This window comes from Manduca sexta, unplaced genomic scaffold (genome assembly GCF_014839805.1).
Source record: "Manduca sexta isolate Smith_Timp_Sample1 unplaced genomic scaffold, JHU_Msex_v1.0 HiC_scaffold_2546, whole genome shotgun sequence".
NCBI classification, from domain to species: domain Eukaryota; kingdom Metazoa; phylum Arthropoda; class Insecta; order Lepidoptera; family Sphingidae; genus Manduca; species Manduca sexta.
In genome coordinates, this window is record NW_023593521.1 from 1 (window position 1) to 21,140 (window position 21,140).

The following is a 21,140-nucleotide window of genomic DNA, read 5'->3' on the forward strand; positions in this document are numbered from 1 at the left end:
AAGGCAGCTGTCTCATACAGCCAAATATTTCGATGCAAAAAAAAGAAGTATTTAGTTGAATTTTAGGAAGTATTACATCACCCTCGGTATATTACCGCGATACCTAATCACCCGCAGTAGGTAATATTATAACGCGAACACCTTTCAAAACAATTACATTATCACACAATAACGTCATATCCTTTGCAAATAGTATCAACTTAAATAAAACCCACATATTCAACACAAATAAATGCAAATAACTGCGTTCGGTATTATCATTATGCACGAGAATCCGGTTGCATCGCATAGAGATAACTTGAACGATTTTCGTTCTAACGGTCTGTCGAGTGATTTCAAGTCGAAAAATATACATTAGCACGAGCAATATTCGACTTTATTGCTTAGGTATTAATACTGATAGTATCGATTAGGATAAATCTGTTACCGACATATGTAAGGTACACAAAATCTTCATGTACACTCTTGCCGTCAGCCCGCTTGTTGCAATAATAATCTTGTTGTTTGTGAGAACTAGGTTTGTATTCAGTTGGCGATCGGTAATTATAGCTAAATGATTACCGATAAAGGTCATACATGAATAAATATTTACACAGCCATTAGCGTGCAAAATAGATTTAAACGATTTCTTTAAAATAATCAACAAAGAGCTAAGTAGGTCTAACACATTTGGGAGTCGGGACGTTTGTTTTGAATATTTTCATTATATAATGACGCGGCGGCGCGTTCGGCCGCCGACGCGGCACGCTTTCACTCCGTACGCTATTAATTACGTACCTACACGATTGTTCAGTCAGTGTTATATTTACTCAACTGTTTCGACTGCTGAAAAGATAAAGAAATAGCTAAAGTGCCGCGCTACACGACGCCCGTATCTTATCGCATCCATTCTATTGATCACTCGTCATATATCGCGAACGGTCGCCTTATACGGACGACCGGACCACCTTTATTGTCCAATTTAACGTGCAGACGTGTACTCTTTTATAGGCGCGATGTTACCGGTGAAGTCATAATGTGTGTCGTACAAAAATAGAATTACAGTGTTTACAGGAAAATAGTATCAATAACTGAGTGTTGCGGTTTGTAATTGAACGATAATGGCGGCTAAATCGCCTACAGTGAGCGTGAAGTCGCGGGAAATGATCGGCGTGGAGCAGTTCAGTCAGCGACGCGAGGTGTTTGACAAGCCGGACGCGAGTACGTGCCGCTGTCGCCCACGAGCCCCGTGCCCACGTACCGGGAGGTGGAGCCCATCATCACTCCAATCACGGCAAAACTACCAGCAACTTCAAGCGCAACACACCTGGGTACTCCAGCATGCGCGAGTCTAGGACCGACGAACGACAATTCGATTTTCGACCACGAAAATACTCCGACAACTTCACGTCGGAACTTAACCAGAGCGACGATGTCGACTACAGACACTCGATGACCGAGAGGACCCGGCGCTTGTCCAAGATGCGCCGGGACTTCATGACATCAAACCTGTACGAGCCGGGAAGCAGCCCTATTCAGCGAGGAGGTACACGCTCTTCAATGCCCACTAATAGTACGTCTCCGATGAAATATGAAATCGAAAGTCCTAATTTATATAAATTTCCATTTGCCGAACCGTATTTGACGCCGACACCGGTAAGGAGAGTTATATTAAGCCTTGATTCAGACAAAAAGAAAATGAAGAACGAAGTACAATACTTTACCGAACAATCATTCCCATACAAAAATAGACCATCAAAAATTATATGAAGAGTTGGTAAAAAGATACTCGCCGCAACGCAAACCAATCGATTGGAAACTGCCGCCAACTAGACCAAAAGTGATAGGTTCTGTCCCAAAATCGAGTTCAAGCATAGGCAGTGACGAAAAGAGGGATGAAGAAAAACCTGAGGATGATGATGTTTTGAAAAGAAACATAACAATACTGGGGAAGCTAATAAAAATGTTGATTCCGAAAATAAGGCTGAAGACGAAAAACCACAAAGTGAAATTCTCCAAAACGGTCCAGGATTACTAAGCGACGAAACCGCCAAAAAGGAAGAAAATGAAAGTGACTCAAAACTTTCCCAACCTGAATTGGATGAGAAAAATGACCGTGTTCCAGAACTTGGCACAATCCAAAGACAACTGAGTAGAGAGTCGGCGAAAAAACCTCTCGTAGAAATAATAGATTTAACCATTCCAGATTTAATAGAGAAAATGACAGCGGAAGGCGAAGACTTGGAGAATCACAAGAAAACGCCGAAAAAAGTAAAAAGAAAGAGGAGTTTCTTAGATAAACTATTAGGAAGAAACAAGGATAAATAATTAATGTGTGTTACTCGAAAATGGTGCACCGTCGCAAGTCTGCCAAAGATTAAATCAAGGTTCTTACGATACATGACGGCAATGTTTGTAATCTTTTGATAACTACGATAGGTAAGGAGTGCTCACTCTTTACCAATGTAAAATGAATTAATTTTATGATAGATTATTTATATGAAAATAATTAAAACCAGTCTTCCTATGTTTTTTATCTTAATGCATTGGTTGGGTTATCGCTAGCTGATAAAACGTTAGTGCCATGTGACACTCCCTATCTGCCAAATTCTTAGTAAGCTTGGTAACAAATATCGTGGAATTAAAGACTACACGGAATACAAATTCGTGATTAGTGATTTTTTTATTCAGTCTTAACACATTAAGCATGTATTTTTGTTTAAAAATACTTATTAGGCCTGTACACGGTTTTAATTTAACTCGTTTCTAGGAAGTTAATTAATGGTCTAATTTATCAACTTGTTTGTAATATTAACTTTAATTAAATACCTTGTTTCCTGTAAGTAAATAACTAAAGTTTTTAAAATAGTTTTCCTTATTGTTAACGAATATTATGTAAATATGACTTGAACCTTAGTTGTATCATAAACCAAACAATTTGCTTATTAAAATATATTTTACAATATATGTATATTTTTGTTTTTCAAATTAATAATTCATATAAGTATTACCTTCAAAATAATATAATATAGGCAATATTTACCTACAAATAAAACAGTTAACACAATAAATTATCAATGGCTTAGAATTTATAAGATAATTTATAAATTTGAGTCTAAAGTACTTATTCTAATAATCACACATGAAATTGGTAGGAAATTATATACTAGGTACGTCTTTGTTTTAAGTAAATAATAAATAATACTGAATATTAATAAGAGCTATATTTTAATTGTGTAATAACTTATTTATAGAATAAATTACAACATAGACAAATAAAAAATTATAGTTGCAGCAACAAAATAATCATTTTTGTATTCGGTCAGGTAATTTATTTGATAGATAACTTTATTTGATGTAAGAAAAAATATACATTTCCTGTAGTAAAACATTTTAAATGCCCACTTTAAGAATGTATCTACAGAGTTTAAATTTCGAAACAATATGACTGAGCAAAATGTACTATATTTATTATATCATTATTATTAATAGTACCAAATATCCTTTACTATTAGGTACTTACCTATCTATAATGGTAGGTAAACATGGATATTACTGGAAACCTAACCTAGGAATAGGTATAACGAAAGACATTTAGACATTTTCAGAGGCTAATAAGAAATATTTTGTGGAAATTTATATTAATTTGTTTTCTATAAATACCTAAATAGTTACAATTATTTACCACAATTGAATATTTGCATTTTAGGAAAATTAAAATAATCAGTCCATAATTTTTTTTGTCATTTATTTTTATATGTAAAATAATAACTTCTTAATCGCCTGCATCGACAAACTTGTCATATTAACCTTGTGCTTAATCAGTACATAATAATACTTATCTTCCAGAGTGCAAGCAGACCCTATTCTCCAATAATATGTACTCACAGACGCTATGAATAAATTTTTCCATTGATTTTTTTTACAAATTATGACAACAGGGGTATCGAATTATGAACCATGCAGTCAATAAGAACCCAACCCGTGAACATCATTGGTATACTTAGTAATTTTATGTGGAATACAAACATTTTGCATTATGTAAGAACGATTTATCGCTGTTTTTCTCTAGAAAGTATTAATCACAGACAACAAGATATAAACTAAGGCGCGCCAACACCTCATTATATAAATACTAAGTGGCCTACACAAGTACCGTTTCGATATTATCTTGCTGAAAGATAACTTTGAGGGTATCGTGACGATTAAACATAGTCATAAATAACTAATAAACCTAATTACGAAATGTTCCATTCATTCGTTGATTAATCAGAATATTTAAAATGCGATGTTAAAATGTCATTAATTTTCTGGAATGTTAATTATGATCGCTTCATTAAAGTATTCGATGGAAATGAAAGTTAACACTTTCTAATTACTCATCGGGTAAAAGAACACGAAAACATAGTAAAAGTGAATAAGAACAGGTAAACAGACTTAGATGGTATTTATAATTTATTTGTTCAGGTAGTTTTGTATACTTTCTGCTGCTGGCATCTACAATACTATTTAGTATTACCTACGCCGATGAAGAGCAATTAATATTAATATTGTAGGTATTCAAATTTATCTCATTCATAATTTCCATGTCATTATACAGAGTGTTATGATACAATTGTATCACAACATAGGCATACAATCTTGTATGGGCGAAGCAACATAAGTAGGCTCATATAGACAGAATACCAGACATAATATCCTTATGAATGAAGAACGAGATTTATTACTACTCATATTTACCCATAATAAGAAAATGTAAGCTCTTGAGGACAGTTCTTAAAGGATTTGAAACATAAATTCGGTTTTATTACAGTGCCATTTTGCGTTAGGTAGGTATATATATAAGGCTGAGATATAAGGAAAAATATGTCTTGTCATTCCAAGATATTTAAAAAAATATGAATTACCGAACACATTTCAATGTTATATACAATTTAAAATAAAATAACGCACCTATAGGTATCTATTAATATTTTGGTAAACTCTATATACATATTATGACTTAGAAGGGTTAAAATCTAGGCGTAAATAGAAGTAGAATTTAAATTACTTATGGTTTATACCTCTAGTACATTACCAGTAAAGCAATAATTAGTGTATTCGTTACCTAAGCTACCACTGAAAAATAATAAAACAGATATAAAGAATGTCTTATAATATAATAGAAAAGCATTCTATACAAAATATATTTTACATTTTATTGATTACATTTTGAAATAGATGCAAAAACAATTTACTACTTATCTAAATAAATAATCAACATAACATGTCTATTTAAAATAACAATAATGAGGTAAATAAAATTATTGACTAAATAAAATAATTATTAAAATTAAACTATTTTTCGGATTTAATCGCGGTTTTTCACTGGGTCTGGCCATGAAGGGTACAAAGTCTACAAAACGTCGGGAAAAAATAGTAATATAATAAACCGGGATAAAATCCAAAAATAAATGATTATTTCAATATGTAACATTTGCGTCAACACAAGAAATCATCATAATGATTATGTACAAAATTCATAGGTATCCTATGTTCAGTAACTTGATAACAATAACAAATAATATACAATAACAATGTATTAACAAATAACTTGGGTGTTTAACAAAGACAACAAATTCACTTGAAATTCGAAATATACAACATAATATAATATATTGAGACTGGGTTATTTCTTACAAGTTTGAATAGATATACTCAAATATAATACATAAATAAGGAAACACTATAATGGTGAACTTCATATATTGTGTACCGTAGTCCATATCCCATTTAGAAGTATCCACGGTGTAGAGGAAAATTTATAACAAAAGTAAACATTTAATTATGTAGTGGTTGTGAGGACGCATACACAGTACAATACAACATACGCAATACAATTGTTTTAATAAATAATAGTTTTGGTCAGTTGGATATATATTTTATATCCGCTCGAATAACGACCACCGTACACAAGGGGTGTTAAAACGCCTCGGTAGTTCACGTAGTTATGTCGCGTTCCGGAATCTACCTGTTTATATCCGGTTCCAACAAGCCGGCATAATTGTGTCGACTGCTGAGGGGTAATCATTTCTCGTCAGTCGACATTCTATTGTACCGCAATCCACTTACTATCAGGTGCAGTGCGGTCTTTTTGCCATGCGCGTATAAAAAAAATTAAATCCGTGTTTCCATCATGCAAGTAGCCTGCACGCAAGATGTCAGTTACACATATCTCAAGCCTCGGAAACGAACAAAACATCCAAGATGCATTAATGCAGAGTTTTGAACTTACACGCAAGTGACGTCATACCTGCGTAACTTGCGTAATAGAAACGCGGCTTCATTTTCTTTTGCTGAATTGGAATCAATAATAACAAGGCTTGTTTTAAGACACTAACGTCCGAAATTATTACACAGTCTTAATCGCGATCGCCAAAACAGACCAATCAGAATAAAGTTGGACCGTTTGCTACATATTACATTTCTATTGGTTTGCTATCGATATCAATCTAGATATTATTAATTTCGACCGTTACAATGACTGAAGGTTTGGTAGGCAGTCGAAGTATCCCACTAAACAAAATCATTACACATAAATAGATGAGAATATGATTCTGTCTTGAACTTTTAGTTCGATATTTTCATCAAATGTAAAATTAGCTATGCTTCTTTGGTGCTAGAAGCTCTCACTTACAAATAAGAGTAATACAGCCATAATCTGGAATAATGTTTTGTTGCTTAAATGGGTATTTGACATAGTAAAGAAATAAATAAATTTGGTATTGAAGATTATATAATTTACAAACGTACATCGCTAATCCTGCCACCATAACCAGGAGAAATGTAGTTAATAATACCATCAGCTGTGCTACTTTTTATAATCTTGAATAATAAACGAATCTCACGTATTGTTTACATTAAGACTATTACATCATGGCGTCACGCCTTTTATTTGTCACGTGACTTAGCGTTTCAGCGGGAAACACGAAATGTATTTATTAAAACTGTCTTTTGGCTATTAAAATGGCTCTGAATATAAAAAAAAAAATTGTCAAACATATTTTTAGTGACTCTAGAAAATTTTTAAGTACTTTACGAAAATTTGTCAAATACCCTATTATGTAAATAACATAATAGAACCTCATTGAGTGTTTATATAGTTGTACTGTAATTTTCAAGTCTTCAAACTGTATACAATCATTCAACTAAGGAATTTACTATAAATAATAATACTAACTTACATGCAGTAATTTTGATATTGCGTTACTTATGACACAACATAACCACAACTACTTATTTTAAAAATATTTATGTTAAAATAAGTTACTGGAGTTGTAGGTGTAAAATAAAAAAAAATATAAGTTCTGAACAAAAATGTCAATAAAAAGTTATTTTAATTTTTCACAAGCTAATGCCACTACTACTACTTCTAAGAGAATTCTTCGAAATGCCAAACACCACACTTTCAGTCAGAAATACAATATCGCATACACCACATTCAGACTAAATAACAAAATTATAAAATAAACAGAAAAGTAAAACTGGGATTTTTGGTGAAAATATGCGTCATTCATGGATGGTTTCGGGCACAATGTTGGCAGAAGTCAAAACAAGTATGCGGTTTTATTTATTAACGCAATGACAAAATGACCCTGTATACTGTCCGCGGTGGCACGGGCTTCCTCCACTAATGAGCATTTCAAGCCTTAATCCACCACGCTGGCAGTGCAGGTAAGTAAACTTCACGTATGTTTGAAAAGTCTGAAGTATGAGCCTTGAGTTTTGAACCAGCAACCTTCACCTGGAGAGTTTGTGCTATTCCCAACTAGTCTATCGTAAATTTAAAAAAAATTACAACAAAAGTTTATAATAAAAAAAATCTGATATAACTGCATATGTGTTTTAAAACATGAATTAACATAATTTTAGACAAATAATGCATACCAAAAGGTAAAAATGAAAATTTTGAATAAAGCTCTCTTTTTTAATATCTTTCCTTAGAACCGTCAATAACTGTAACAATTAAATAGAGATATTATATTATAATTTTATGCTTTTCCTATTATATTACTGTTAAGATAATAATATTTGCGTGAAATAATATTATCTTAACAGTAATATAATATATAAAAATGAGCCTTTGACAAACCAAGGCAGATGGTCAATGACAGTCATACCAGGGCCCTTATTCTGTATGATAGTGTAAACGCGTAACGCGGCCGTGTCATGTTATCTCCGAGAAATGTGCGTGGAATGGTATTCTATAAGTCAAATTTCTATAGTCCTAAACATGACGCGTTGTGTTACGTGCTTGTTACGCACTGTTAAAATAACGTGCGGGATAGAGAATAAGGCCCCAGGGCCCTTATTCTGTATGATAGTGTAAACACGTAACGCGGCCGTGTCATGTTATCTTCGAGAAATGTGCGTGGAATGGTATTCTATAAGTCAAATTTCTATAGTCCTAAACATGATGCGTTGTGTTACGTGCTTGTAGAGACTTTCCTGCCTCACACCCACCACTACAACTCCTGTAAGCCAGGATCAGCAGTGGCACGCATTTTGTGACACCGAGCAGTGAAGCTCGGCGAGTCTCAGGGAAAACTAATATGTCATTATCCCGCAAACGAAATTAATCAAATAGAAAAAATAGGGAGGAGTTGGAAATATTAATTGTCCACTTCCCCCTCCAGAGCAATGCGGGTGACAAAATCATGATGTAAGGAGGCGATTTAACCTCAAGGATAGGGACGTTTACAACTAGATAAGCTAGTTATAAAGCACCACGGATAAAATTAAATGAATGTGTTACGTGCTTGTTACGCACTGTTAAAATAACGTGCGGGATAGAGAATAAGGCCCCAGGGCCCTTATTCTGTATGATAGTGTAAACACGTAACGCGGCCGTGTCATGTTATCTTCGAGAAATGTGCGTGGAATGGTATTCTGTAAGCCAAATTTCTATAGTCCTAAACATGTTGCGTTGTGTTAAGTGCTTGTTACGCACTGTCAAAATAACGTACGGGATAGAGAATAAGGCCCCAGTTGGTTAGTGTATGAAATCTTTGTAGAAGTATTACTGATGTAAGCAATAGTTCTTATCATTTTAATCAAAATCACACCAGATCCTAACATTACAATATAGTATTGTAAAAATCTTGAACTATTTTGTTTATACTATTTTCAATTTCGTTTTATAAGCTATCAAGATTCTATCATAATTGACAATTTCTAGAATCATTTTTGGGAGTAATGTCCATTTAAGACCAAATTATTAAGTACATATCATAAGGTAGGATAATTACTAGGCTTACGGAATACATATACAGATAAGAAATAGGACGAAGCCAATTACAATGCATTGGAATGATTTTAAGTACAATTTCAACAGAATATGTCTACAATATTGGCAAACCTATTAAATTATATGATTTACTTAGATGACATCTTTGCAAAGGTAAATTAATGCAATACACAATCATTTTGTGAGTTTAGTAAAACATTTTTATATATATTATAGACAAATTCTATAAAGGAATATATCAGAAGGAAGACTAACAGCAGATAGTAACTAATAGTAAAGCAAGCACCATTATGCTTATTAAATTATGCAGCATAATGCAATAAGCAGATCACCATACAGAAATCTCGTTCATATATTAGCAATCTATTTCTCACTTCAACTCTTCTTCAAATCAGGATCCAGAACTTTAACAGCCGATTCCAGCGCAAACAGATGTTCGTCCTGTATATTAGGTACTAACTGCCGCATAGCCTCTGCTAGTTTGTAAACATACTCCTTGTTAGAACCACTGGGGCCAGTACAGCTGATCACTTGCATTGCTATGTCTTCTATTGTGGCTGGACCTGGAATTAGAAAAGTTGTACTAAAGTAAATGAAAAAATATTTTTGGCCTCCAGCAGTCTACTCTTTACTCTAAGCTGGCATGGTATATAGCAAAGTTATTTGTGATTGAGATCTAGACCCCTCAATTCTTTTGGCTCCGTTGTAATGGTAGAAATAAAAAAAAAGAATTATATCTTAGAAATCACACTTCTTAGGTACTAATATTATAAATTCTGTTTGCAAATATATCTGGATGTTTGTTAGAAGAAAATGCAGAAATAGCTGAATGGATTTAGACGAAGTTTGACAAACACATAGACTATGACAGGAAGTAACTTATGGACTAGTTTTATCCTGGTAATATTCTCCCTTGGGAAATATTTGAATTATTGATGATTTTTAAGTAGATTATGGTGTCATAGAAACAGTTCTACATATGTATGACTGCTAAAACTGTTAATGGGAGGCAAGCCCTGAGCAATAACTAGTAGTACTATATTTTTTAAATAATCATCAAAGGCTAGCATTTACAAGGGATGGAGATATGAAGAGGAAAGGCAAAAGCGAAAATTGATTAAAATACAATTGTAAATATTGTGCAATATGGGGTTGCCTCCAAAAGCAATTTATAAATTATGGTTATCATTCAAACCACCAATTTATTAGTTGTTTGTTGCCCAAATACTGAATTATAAATCTTACCAGCATAAGAATCATTTTCCTCTGTAGCCACATAGAGTGTCAAGTCAAAGGGCTCATGCTTTGTATCTTTAGGGTAGAATGTTACAGTTTGTTTTGAATATCCATTCTTCTCTCGGAAGTCTAGATGTTTTGTTACTTGTTCTATATCTTCAGTCCTTATTTTATAAGCTACACCCCATACTGTGCTGGAATCTTCACTAGGTATTAATGTTACTACTCGTCCAGGCTGAAATTTGCAAAGGGGTAGTGTTGGACTAATTAGCATTAGCATTAATTGTTAGCATGCTAAAACACATTTAGCATATCACAAATTAAATACAGTTCCTAGATTTTTTGAAGTACTAATTAATTTGTGCGTCAGCGCGTTTCGCAATAGCAGCGCATGCATGCGCGCTCTCGTTAGCGTCTGTAGGGATAATGTTGAATTCCATTCTAAATGCTAATGCTAACGCTGCCTGTTTTGAGTGGAGGAGTGAGCGAGAAAAAAGTGTGAGAGATGCGTTGCATGGAGTAACTCATTGAATTGTTAATATTATTGGACAATTACAAAATATTAGGCTGGGTAATACTGCACACAATAATATCTTGCTGATTATGCCTGAATAGTGAATTAAAAGTAATTTTATGAAAAACTTGCACATTCTGCAGGTACTTATAATACTTATTCTATATTCTATAACATGTAAATTAATATCCTATATTTTAATGAAATGTATAGAAGGTAAATTGTAGTTAAATAAAAAAAATTGAGCTTAAACTTTCTCCGTTGATTGTTGTGTGCAAATTGTTAATTCTTATGCATTTGAATTTGCAAAATATAATTCGCAAATTATAATTCACACAATTTTAATTCATGCCTCATATTAGCAATTAGCATTAACATGCTAAGAGATAAAAGTTAGCATGCTAATGAAATTAATTCGAAATAGCATTGCCATCACTACAAAGAGGTAATAAGTAAAGGAAAAATAGGTAATTTATGTTGAAGTATGAATTTTGTTATTGTTTTTTTATTACTTCTCTGAAATACTTAGGAGTCTTTCTTAACGTTTTTATAGAGCTGGTTAGGCTTTTTTATGTCTTACACTCACCTTGTGAGGCAATCCTCTGTGGTCAATGCTGTGTTGATAAAATCTACGAAGATAACCTTTTATGTAGCCCACTAACTTCAATTCATATTTAAAATCCGCTTTCCACACTAAAGAACCGTAGCCGAAAACCCACATATTGGAGTCGGGTTAGGTTCAGAATTTAAAATAAAATTTTACTAAATAATATTAACAAGCGGACTATAATTGATTTTTCATTTTCAAACACTATATACATGGCTTTACAAATAAACCATAATTTTACTGTCTAAAATTGCAATTTTTATCAAAAACTAAATATCTCAAACCATTTTCACCAAGTCACCTCAACTGTCACCCTTTAAATGTCATTTTTGATTTTAGTGGTGCACGACTTTGAATTTTGAATCATTCGAATCGATTCTTTTCACCTTTGAGATGATTCGATTAATTCAATTTATACATTGAAAATATGAGATGCCTAATTGCTTGCTTTATATATATTAACATAAACTGAATTATGATTGATTAGATTAATCAACTATCTCTTTGCTGCGACTTTTGGATTCTAGAAATAGAATATAAGTGTCAATTTTTTAATGCATCTAAAAGTCACGATTTCGCATAGTCTATGCAATTTTTTTTGTGGTAATAAGTATTTTTCATACTATTGGAAATATTAATGTATAACTAGTTTTCTAATTAATTATATACATAAGGAAGTATTAAATATACAATTAATGTGAATAATCGAATTCAGCGAATCTTACTTATAATTCTTGGAATCCTTACAAGTCCCTAGTGACACTGACAGGTGGATAGTATTCGTTAGGAAACCTGCAAATTGCAAAAGTACTTAATAACGAAAAATGTTCGTCTAAAGTTAGCCCTATGTAATGCTAATCATGCAAAGAGGATATACTATAACCAATATTAATACACTTAGTAGCCATCGATGGCGTAGTTGTAGATAAGTACTTATTACACGGGCGGTACGACTATCGCTCTCTCGGGTTCGAATCCTAGGTCGCTCAAAGTAATATTGGGTTTTACTGTTCAATATTCGCCAAGAGGCTGAAATTAATACCCGATAGGGCGATAAGCTGACTCACACCAAATCATGAGACGGAAGTCGGAACACACTTGCCGAATACTAGGAGCCCCAGTTGGACTTCTGCAATACCCTTTGAGGTAAAAAGGGGTAGTAAGTATGTGTCTTAAGACGGCTGCTTGCTGCGATTATTTATAACAAGAAGGCATCTCTCTAGAATTGGCCGTTTGCTATTTCTGCCACGGAAGATCCCCTGCCTGTCAAAAGAGGTGATTAATGGAGCTTAATATAGTGTCAGGTTTCACCCTACATACATTGCGCGGTTGCGGGATGAACGGCAGTAACCTCAGGCAATATTTAAAAAATAACAAGTATTTTTTTCTATAATTTCTCCAATAAGTTCTTTTTATCAATCTAGGTTAGCAATGGTTTTAAACACAGGTGGCGGAAGGGTGGCGAGCCGCGAGGTTTCGCTATGCTATAGGTGGTAGGGTTGGCAACATAAAGCTGTTGAGTGTAGAGTTGGGTAGGACATGACATAAAAAAGAGTTTGTAAGAGTAGCCTCTTTTTAGTATTGAGCCGGTACAACGTCTTACTTCAAATGAGGCGAGGCGTAGTGAGGCTCGGCGCTTCAATGCGTATCTTACAGTATTTTGTAATGTTAACCCTCAAAATATTTCCCTCTCGCTCGCGACTCGAAACGCAGTAATGTAATGTCCATTGTAAAATAACGTCCTGCTGTAATTTGTAGCATGCGGTTCTCTACCTCACTGTCCTCGTCCTACAGTTTACCAGAGACGGAGAATAAGTAACGCGACTGCCGCGTCATAAAATTTGAAGTAGTACAATATATAATTTTGAGCCACTCTTACATTTTGACGTCATGTCCCGGACAAATGTACCGCCTCTTGTATGTCCTACTCAACATTAGTTGAGTGTTGACACCAGGATGCATTTACAGGACGAGTTATGGATCGTATGGATCTGCCTACTATACCAAATATAGGCTATGGACCTCAGAACAATAATAAGTATTGGTCTGAGCTATGGAACTACGTTCCTCAATAGGTTAGGGACCAAAGATTAGGGATATACTTATATCAAAGAGTAGGTAACAATTGCCTTCCGTTTCCATATATATTATAATTCTCTTTGCCTTCCGTCCTGTTTAAATAACGGATAGTCAAAAGCAAAGAGAATTATAATATATATGGAAAGTCTACAACCCCGACAACGAAAATTGACTATTTCCGGTTGCTATGTTTGAAATTGTCAGTAATGGCAACCATAGTATGAAATTTATATTTACTTTCGATATAAATTAGACGAATATGGAAAATAATTATAAATAGAATAACAGCGACTGAAGCAGCAAACGGAAGAAAATGTGTCGATATCGGTTATTGCCATGAAATCCACTAAACTGACTATTCAATATTTCTAGGATTGTTTAATCTTGTTCACAGAGCGCCAATGTCTCGCATAGCACAAAAACTATGCGACGAGATAGTTGAACCAGCTTTGAATCCATCTCGCACGAACACTTCCGCAGTAAATTCAAATAAGTATTTCTATAATTCAGCTAAACAAGAACCGAAAACTACTAGATCTGTCGTCATCGAGAAAAGGAAAGTTATAAACAAATTATTACCATATGAATCAGGGACTAGAAGAAATGTTAAAACAATACATTCAAAAGACACTGTTTTAAGAAAAAAATACGTTGACGTGGGATCAAACACGTATATAACAGGGCCCTTGAGGTGCGACAATAACTGCGTGACACTAGTACGCAGACGAGAAACTCGCTGCAGCTGCAAGATTCCGCAAAAACGAACAACTAAAGCAAACGTCAAACAAATACAGACCCTTGGTTGGAAGAATTATGCATTTACGGATAAAGCTTGCGCGCGATGCATAGAGACTGTTAACTGTGGCACTCAATTCTACGATGCATATTGTAATGAAACTAGAGTTCCGAAGACGAGCAGGAATACAGTGCCGACCGTCAGAGACATAAAACCATGGTCAATCATGCAGGAGTCTCCTAATGTGAGAAGAGAATTGTCAAACACTATAAACCGGCCGACAAATCTAAGCCATTATTACATGGGTGGCAAGCGATGGGCATTATCACAATACCCGACGAGAGGTCCAGATTTTTAATAAATTAGTACTCTTGCAAAAACCACAATAGTTGCTCATTATTTTAATAATAATAAAAATCTCATCAAGTGTATAATTTCCTGAATAGCTCATGATTTTTTTAGCTAATTAATTCACAGCATTTTTAAAGAAATGTAAGTAAATAAGCGGCGATAACTTAGTTGGTTGTGGAACGGACTGCCAGGACGAATGTCCGCTGGTTCAAAACTTAATGGCACACACTTCGGACGTTTTTAAAAAAAATATGTGTTTATTCTTTGTGAATTATCATCGCTTGCTTTAACGGTGAAGGAGGACTGCTGATAAATCTAATGGAGAATTCTCTTTAGAAAAGCGCGGGAAACGTTCGAACTTGGCGGGTGTTTTATTTTGGCTTAAAGGAAAAAAAAATATTTGTATATAAAATTAGTCAGTTAAGTTGTATATTGTATATATATATTTACTTATTTCTTTTCATTTTACTGTGTATAAATAGAAACACTACTATTGGTAAGTTTTTTTTTTTTAATAAAATTTAATATATTATGAGCAGGATGAAGGAGCCCCCAGACCCTGGGGGTGTTGTTCCTGAACCTTCACAGTTCATAACTGTAGATACTGCCTCTAGTATGGATACTGATTGTTCAACATCCAATGTAAATAAAAGAAAACGGGCACGTCTGCATAGAATTTGTAAAATCTGTAACAAAAAAACGAAATAACCCAATGGCAATTGAATCTGGCAAACATGGTTGTTGTTGTGTGGACAGTGATGAGAAGAACTCTGGTGATCCATCTCCATATTCACAAGTGCAGTCAACCCCAGTTGTTCCTTCTTCGCTTCCAATCGTTTCTGACTCTTTAGGTGAGGTTAAAAGAAAGCAATATTCCAATTCAGATGCAGCACCCTTTGTAGTTCATATTGTAAAATCTTCTGAAGACACAAATAAAGATGTTAGTTTTCATCCAATATGCTTTGGTCGCTTTTACACAAATATCAAATAGACAATATTGTCCTAGGCAGTGTAAAGCGTATTGGACGCAATAAAATATCCATGGCATTTTCCAATTGTACATCGGCTAACACATTTTTAAGTCATACTGCATTAACCGAAAAGGGCTATGAGGCATATATCCCAACATTTCATATCACAAGAATGGGACTTGTAAGAGGTATCCCATGTGATATGTCCCTAAGTGAGGTAAAAGAAAATATAAGAGTTCCCTTAGGTTGTGGAGAAATTATTAAAGTTCGACGCCTTAATTATAAGAGTACTGTTGATGGGACTGTGACATGGAAACCCTCACAAACAGTGGTGTTAACTTTTGACGGCCAGGTTCTTCCCACGCGCATATTTATGTGTTATAATGCACTTAAAGTAGATTTATATATATACCCAACTATTCAATGTTTTAATTGTTGTCGATATGGACATACTAAAACTAGTTGTAGATCAAAGCCTAGGTGTTATAAATGTGGTCATGAGCATAATGGCTCATCTTGTAGCTGTGAGGTGGATGACAGTTATTGTTGTCTTTGTGGTGGCCAGCACTTTGCTATTAGCAAGTCTTGTCCTGAAGCAACTAGACAATCTAATATAAAAATATACATGGCGCAAAATTGTGTGTCATATTCTGAAGCGTCTAAAATTCATCCACCAGTAGTAAAATCATATGCTGACACTTTAAAATTGTCTGAACCACCTTCTCTTAATGCGGGAACTGAAGATTTTAAATATCCATTTACTCAATCACCACATAACAAATCTTATAAGAAAACTGTTTTCCAGAAGCCCCGTCCTCCTCTGAAGCCAGGAAAAGGGTATGACCGCGCAGCTCATCAAGCTCTAGTGAGTGACTACAACTCGCATTCTTATTCCAATGGATGTGCTCTCCTTCCAAAGCAGACGATCTCAACTCTTCTTCGTTAGAGTCTCAGCCTTTGATTGATTTAGTTATTTTTCTAATTGAATCATTGTCACAAACCACTTTACCGTCCTACGTTGCCCCATTATTTAAAAAGATAACACAATTAATCAGTAACAATGGCTCACTTGAACAACATCCTACAATGGAATTGCCGAAGTGCAATTCAAAATAAATCAGATTTAATTTATTTATTAAACAAATATAGCCCTAGTTTAGTAGTTTTAAGTGAGACATGGCTTAGACCGGGATTTTGTTTTCGAATTCCTGGTTATTCATGCATTCGAGAAGATAGATCAGATGGGTATGGTGGAGTTGCTATACTCATAAAAAACTCCCAACATTTTTCTCCCTTAAATTTACCTTCTCACCATAATGATTTTTCTATTGTTGCTGCTTCTGTTAATAATATTTGCTTCGTTTCGATTTACATTCCTCGCCCATGCCCTTCTATATTTCGAGAAGTAGATAATATTATTTCTATATTACCAAAACCTTTTTTAATTTTGGGGGATTTTAATTCACATCATCAGTTTTGGGGCTGTTCAACTACAAAAAATTGTGGAAGAGGCCTAATGGATATTATAGATTGTTATAACTTATGTGTTTTAAACTCAGGCGCTCCTACTCGTCGAACTAATCCTAACGAAGGTCTTAGCGCCATTGATTTATCAATTAGTACACCAAATTTAGCAACTTCACTTACTTGGGAAATCCTTTCTCATTCGTATGGTAGTGACCACTTTCCTATTGTTATTCGGTTTCCTCAAAATAATAAACCTAATATAACTCGATCGCCTCGCTTAAAATACATGCTGAAGGATGCAGACTGGGTGGTATATAAACGATTATTAGATGACAAAATTTCTCAGCTTCCGGATATTGAGTGTAATGACGAAGCCATATGTTCTGAGGCTCTTGCTAAAGCTATGATTGAAGTTGCGGATATAGTTTTTCCCATTAAAAAAAACAGGTCTTCCAAAATCCCTCTCCTCCATGGTGGGACCGAGAGTGTTCAAAAGCTGCCAAAAATAGAAAAGAAAGTGAAAGGGCTTATTGTAAAAATATGACAACTGAAAATTTTGATAACTATGTCCTAGTTTCTAAACAGACAAAAAATTTATTTCAAAAGAAGAAAATCGAAAGCTGGAAATTATTTTGTACATCTATTTCCCCTGATACCTGTCCATCAATTGTTTGGAGTAATATTAGAAAGTTTAGATCAGCTTTTAAGGAAAGATCATTTTCTACCCTTTCTTCTTCTTTAACGGAAATCTTTTTGGATAAACTGGCTCCCCTTCTGTTCCAGAAAATTTTCCACTTTACAGTACCCCAAGAATACATGACAAACATAACTTAAACTCCATGTTTTCGCTATCAGAGCTTAAAGGAATCCTAAGCAGCGTAAAAGATTCGTCTCCAGGTGAAGACGGAATTCCCTATTCATTTTTTTGCAACCTTAATGATAATGTCCTTCTTTATTATTTAAATATAGTTAATTCTGTAATGATTACTGGTAACATACCTGACTCTTGGAGATCCCAAATTGTGTTACCTATTTTAAAGCCAGGGCATGATTCCTCCCAAAGCTCATCATATCGCCCTATAGCTCTATCAACAGTATTGTTGAAGCTTGCTGAACATCTTGTAAAAAACCGATTGGAGTGGTATATCGAAAGCAACCGTTTGCTATCTGATAGCCAATACGGATTCCGTAAAGGGAAAAGTACTTTAGACAGTATCAGTATTTTTGTGTCTGATATCCGTTTGGCATTTTCTCAAAATGACTCATTAATTGCAGTATTTTTAGATATTAAGTCAGCATATGATAACGTGGTTCCATCGGTTCTAACGAAAAAAATGTGTGATCTTAAAATTCCTGACATGCTGTCTAACTTTATTTCTAATTTAATAACAATAAGATATATTTCTGTTGATTCTGATGATGCTACCAAATTTTTAAGAACAGTATCAAAAGGCCTACCCCAGGGATCTGTTTTAAGTCCCTTATTATACAATATTTATACATATGATCTGGAATCATCATTAAATGGATCAGTTAAAATTCTACAATATGCTGATGATCTTCTCCTTTATACATCTGGTAAATTCCATACTGACTTGTGCTCTACCATGTCATTGGCAATGACCTCCTTAGAGTCTTGGATGACTTCAAATGGACTGGAGCTTTCACCTTCTAAAAGCTCTACAGTGTTATTTAGTCGGAAAAATATAACATCTAACGTTGATATAAAATACAATAACTGTTCCATTCCTCTAAAAAGAAGTGAAATTTCTTGGTCTCATATTGGATTCCAAACTCACAGGTTCTTCGCATTGTGATTATGTAGTTATTAAATGTGAACGAAATCTTAATATCCTTAGATGTCTTTCGGGTGTATGGTGGGGTGCTCACCCATATTCATTAAAACTTATTTATAATGCACTGATTAGAAGCCAGTTGGATTATGGGACATTTATCTTAGAGCCGGGTAATTTATCAGCTTTCAAAAGACTTGACTCGATTCAAAATAAGGCTCTAAGAATAATTTCGGGTTCAATGAAATCGAGTCCAATAAATGCCCTTCAAGTCGAGTGTGTAGAGCCTCCTCTTAAGTTGAGACGACAGTTTTAAGTGACAAATTTTTGTTTAGAGCTTTTCAATTTTCTGGTCATGCTCTCTTTCAAAAACTCCAAACTCTTTCTGAATATATTATAACTTCTCCTTTTGGCGTAATAAGTCAACTCCTCCTTTGGTTGTTAGTTTTCGTAAATTCTCTAACCTTCAAGCTCCAACATATCGTTCTATATCTCTTCCTCTTTATATGTATGGCTTTCAATCCCTTTTACTTAAACCCGAAATCTGTTACTCATTGGGTATTGAAAAGACTATCCTAATCCAAATGCTCAATTTAACGAAATAGTAGATACAAAATGGCCTAATTTCCATCTAATATTCACCGATGCATCCAAACATTCTTCCTCAGATTTTTGTGGTGTAGGGGTTTACCATCCTCGTTACAATGTTATTCAGAAAATAAAACTTCCACCAGAAAGCTCTGTATTTACTGGAGAATGCTATGGAATTTATAAGGCATTAGAATACATTCTTCTCCTGAAACTTAGGAAAACAGTAATTTTTCGGATGCGTACAGCGCCCTTCAGGCCATTGAAAAATTCCCATTCAAAACTAAGCCTTCATCTAGTATAATTATTTCTATAAGAGAAATGCTATATGAATGCCTTTCTAAAGGTTTAATTGTAGTTTTAGCTTGGATACCTGGTCACTCAGGTATAAGTGGGAATATAAAAGCTGACCGTTTAGCTAACGAAGCGACTATGGATGGGGATGTATATCCATACATAAATTACTGTAGCGATCTGGCTACGCTTCCCTCAACTTCTCTGAGAGAATCTTGGGACAAGTATTGGGAAGAAACCAGACAGTTGAAAGGAAAATTTTATGCAAATGTTCAACTAAGCATACCTAATAAGCCGTGGTTTTGCAAATTGAAGCTTGGTAAGCGATCTACTAGTTGTATTATAAGAATGCGCTTGGGACATGTATGCTCGCCAGCTCACCTTGCCAGGCTTCATATTATTGGCAGTAGTGCTTGTGAATGTGGTGAGGAGGTCGGAGACCTTAATCACATTTTCTTCTCTTGTCCACGTTATGATCGTTCTTCATTCATAAATCGTCTCATATCCCATAATATTCCTCTTCCCACTTGTATTTCTAATTTACTCGTATTTAATATTGATATTTACAAAGCTATATCTTCTTTCATTGTAGAAAATGACATAAAACTATAATTTCATTTCAAGTATCAAGTAGTTACTTTCACATTTATTATATACTTTACAATCAAAGAGTCTTTACAATAATTTTTATTTGTATTTTTTCAGCTTAACTGACTTGTATTCTAAATTCTTTATACTCTTTGTAACGTTTGTATATGTATAAAAATCGTTTCCTTAACTTTGTTGTCATTGGCGTAGCACAGCAACCCAGTGCTTGTAGCCATTAAAATAGAAAAAAACGGTGAAGGAAAATATCGTGAGGAAACCTGCATACCTGGGAAGTTCGAGGTCATGAAGAGTATGAATCCGTATTAGGCGTAGTGGACTAAGGCTTAATCCCTCTTAGTAGCAGAGGCCCGTGCCCAACAGTGAGACAGTATATAATATAGGGCTGTGTATATTATATATATAAATATAAACTAAAATAGGGGTAAATTCATACGAGCGCAGAGTCTCAGCGCATCCGAGGCGTCAAATTCACAAATTCGAATGCGCGCGTAGTAGCGAAATTCGCACGTTTTTATATTTAGTTATGATGAATATCAGTTGACTGCCGGTTTTAAGTAGATTAGTTTGAAGCAGTAAGGGCATATAAAAAAATATATATTTAAAAGTTCTTAGTCCAGAAAGTAATTGAAA

At 34.4% G+C, this 21,140-nt stretch overlaps 2 protein-coding genes, 1 long non-coding RNA gene and 1 other non-coding gene across 4 annotated transcripts; 2 read left to right on the plus strand and 2 right to left on the minus strand.

The window, feature by feature from the left end:
• The first annotated feature begins 562 nt into the window (after positions 1–562).
• LOC115453185 lies at positions 563–2,952 on the plus strand. Its single transcript, XR_005113606.1, has one exon. It is a non-coding gene; the product is annotated as an uncharacterized LOC115453185 (transcript).
• A 6,189-nt stretch (positions 2,953–9,141) lies between these two features.
• LOC115453186 (putative glutathione-specific gamma-glutamylcyclotransferase 2) lies at positions 9,142–11,929 on the minus strand. Its single transcript, XM_030181860.2, has 3 exons — positions 11,602–11,929; positions 10,511–10,736; positions 9,142–9,828 (listed from the first exon to the last, which is right to left on the minus strand). The coding sequence occupies exons 1-3, from the start codon at positions 11,734–11,736 to the stop codon at positions 9,641–9,643; spliced, it is 549 nt and encodes a 182-aa protein (XP_030037720.1). The 5' UTR covers positions 11,737–11,929; the 3' UTR covers positions 9,142–9,640.
• A 1,901-nt stretch (positions 11,930–13,830) lies between these two features.
• On the plus strand, positions 13,831–14,872 carry LOC119192266. The gene has a single exon (XM_037446094.1). It carries the CDS (start codon positions 14,103–14,105, stop codon positions 14,793–14,795), a length of 693 nt encoding a protein of 230 aa, XP_037301991.1. The 5' UTR covers positions 13,831–14,102; the 3' UTR covers positions 14,796–14,872.
• Positions 14,873–15,279: 407 nt separating this feature from the next.
• Positions 15,280–20,734, minus strand: LOC119192267. Its single transcript, XR_005113607.1, has 2 exons — positions 20,283–20,734; positions 15,280–15,474 (listed from the first exon to the last, which is right to left on the minus strand). It is a non-coding gene; the product is annotated as an uncharacterized LOC119192267 (long non-coding RNA).
• Between the last annotated feature and the right edge of the window lie 406 nt (positions 20,735–21,140).